The sequence below is a fragment of the Anopheles cruzii genome, unplaced genomic scaffold (genome assembly GCF_943734635.1).
Source record: "Anopheles cruzii unplaced genomic scaffold, idAnoCruzAS_RS32_06 scaffold00821_ctg1, whole genome shotgun sequence".
Taxonomy (NCBI): domain Eukaryota; kingdom Metazoa; phylum Arthropoda; class Insecta; order Diptera; family Culicidae; genus Anopheles; species Anopheles cruzii.
The window spans coordinates 1-2,468 of NW_026454408.1; the positions used below are offsets into that span (position 1 = coordinate 1).

A 2,468-nucleotide genomic window follows, 5' to 3' on the forward strand; every position below is an offset into this window, starting at 1 on the left:
TCGCAGAGGTCCAGACCGAACTCATCAAAAAAACCTAACATTTTAGTAGGGCTGTCGTCGGCCATAGAAAAAAAGTCCAACTTCTGCCGCATCGATGTGTTGTACATGGTACTGTAGAAATTCTCCAGATGAATGTAGGTCAGGTTTGGTGGCGGTTTCTTCTCCACATCGGCACTGATCACCGTCACGTTGTGGCCACGTTTACCCATCTCGTTCATCAGTGGACGAAGCCTGTGCGAAGAAATTGGACAAAAAGAAGTGGTATTGTTAAGATGTGCTTCGGGAATGAAAAATTACCCTCTTACCATATGTAATGACTCGGCGAAGGAACGCCGGACATGAAGAGAATATTTGCGGCCTGGGAAACGGCGATTGCTGCCAGCAAAACGATCCAGACTGATCGGCAAGCCATTTCTAGGCAAGATGCAATCGTAAAGTGTACTACAAGTGGCATCTGCCCTCCCGTTTATATGTTTATTGTGTCAACTCTAATGTCAATAAATGATACTGTATGGCTCTTCTCGTACTGTATGGCTCTTCAGATAACGTTCGTGACTGGCAAAACTGAACCAACTTCCTTGCAGCGATGTCAAGTTCACGATCGAGGATGAGACTGTTCCGTAATGGGCCACCTTGATCCAACGTTATCAACAAGCGATCGGTCAGATAGTGCCATTTTGGTCACCTTTCGGCCGTATTCCTCAATCACCTTGACCCAAATGTCCTCTATGTTCTAATCCCTAGAGAAACGGAGAAAAACCCAACCCAACTGGACATGTTCAATCCGGCCACTGTCATGAATGCCGGCTTCTTGCGAGGACGCCCACTGGTGGTGCTAATCCACGGCTATACGGGACACCGTGACTATGCACCGAACCCCACGATACGGCCCGCTTACCTGGCCCACGGCGAGTACAACATCATCTCGGTCGACTACGGACCACTGGCACTGGAACCGTGCTATCTGCAGGCGGTGCGTAATCTTCCGACGGTGGCCAACTGCACGGCCCAGCTGTTGGACTTCATCATCGCCAGCCGCATCGTGCCACTGGAGGACATTCACGTGGTGGGCTTCAGTCTCGGCGGTCAAACTTCCGGCATGATCGCCAACTACCTGCGGGCGGGCAAGCTGCGGCGCATAACGGGGCTCGATCCGGCCAAACCACTGTTCGTGTTCGCTCCGAACGACCAGAAGCTCGATCAGTCCGATGCCGAGTTCGTGCAGGTGATCCACACGGACGTCTTCCAGCGGGGCATACTGCATCCGAGCGGACACGTCGACTTCTACGTGAACGGCGGTGTGGAGCAGCCCGGCTGCAACATGGCCACCATGATGACGGCGGGCGAATGCAACCACAACCGGGCGCCGGAGTACTACGCCGAGTCGATCGGGACCGACGTTGGCTTCTACGGGTACCGCTGTGCCCACTGGTACCTGTACATGTTGGGCATTTGCCGAGGAGGCGGCCCGAACCAGCAGCTGGCCATTATGGGCGCGCACACACCCAACACGTAAGTAGCGTCTGTCTATCGGCAACCCGCAGTAGCCGCAACTTGCGGACCCCATCATCTGGTGCGCGTGGTGGAAAGTAAAAGTAATTTCAACTTCTCCCGCCGGGCCGTCCACAATATCATATCACCCCGTCTCGCCCCGCGCGCGCCTTATCTTTCAACGAGGGCATCGAGATAGTTCCATAGCTTCACTCGCCAAGATCATCACCGTGCTCACGAAGCGCGAAGCCGGGCGGGCAACAAGTTGCCAAGTTGTCACATAAATCGTCCCCGCATTCCGGCGGTACCGGGCAAACGGGGACCTGGAGTCTCATTACGCACGCACCGCAAGTTGGCGTTGCGTTGCTTAATCTTAAGTCCTTCTCCCCTCAGTGGATTACGTAAGACCGGTCCATGACCTAGGCAGTGCGACTAACCTGCGAGACCGGTGGCCCCTAACGAAACTCTTGCGCCTCCTCTCTACTCTACTCCAGCGCTCTAACTTACGATCGGTTTCCATTACTCCGCAGGACACGCGGACTCTATTTCCTGCACGTAAACATGATGCCCCCTTACGCAAGAGGAAAAAACGTGACACTCCGCGATGAACTGGCGATCATAGCTGCCAACATACGGAACTAGTGTCCGGCTGGTGACCCCGTCCCCGAGGACACAAAACCCTTGCGGATAATGAGACAAATTACGAAATACATAGCCCTACCCCGTTGGTCCTGATGCGTATTGTTTGTGTTTTTGGAATAAAAATTAAAATATTATAAGCCATAGGTCACACGCGCGGAGGAGAAGGTAAGCGAGCTATTCCCTTCGGCGAGCGTAGAACTGGTTCAAACGCCAGCGCTAGCTGCCTCGCAACCTATCATCACCGGACCCGGCCCTCTGGCGAGTGAGAAAATCGTTTTAATTCGCGGCCCGAGGTGACGGGAACTATTATCAGATGCTATCATTGAGAGGCAACC

General features: G+C 53.6%; 1 protein-coding gene across 1 annotated transcript; it reads left to right on the plus strand.

The window, feature by feature from the left end:
- Positions 1–338: 338 nt before the first annotated feature.
- On the plus strand, positions 339–2,133 carry LOC128276260 (lipase member H-A-like). The gene is made up of 3 exons (XM_053014730.1): positions 339–403; positions 745–1,512; positions 2,022–2,133. Exons 1-3 carry the CDS (start codon positions 339–341, stop codon positions 2,131–2,133), a joined length of 945 nt encoding a protein of 314 aa, XP_052870690.1.
- Positions 2,134–2,468: the final 335 nt, after the last annotated feature.

Excerpts from the sequence above, each read along its gene's own strand:
- LOC128276260 (XM_053014730.1), top strand. The coding sequence starts at position 339 with ATGAAGAGAATATTTGCGGCCTGGGAAACGGCGATTGCTGCCAGCAAA. Across the intron at positions 404-744 it reads AAAACGATCCAGACTGATCG|AGAAACGGAGAAAAACCCAA; the intron begins GCAAGCCATTTC and ends TCTAATCCCTAG. Across the intron at positions 1,513-2,021 it reads GGCGCGCACACACCCAACAC|GACACGCGGACTCTATTTCC; the intron begins GTAAGTAGCGTC and ends ATTACTCCGCAG.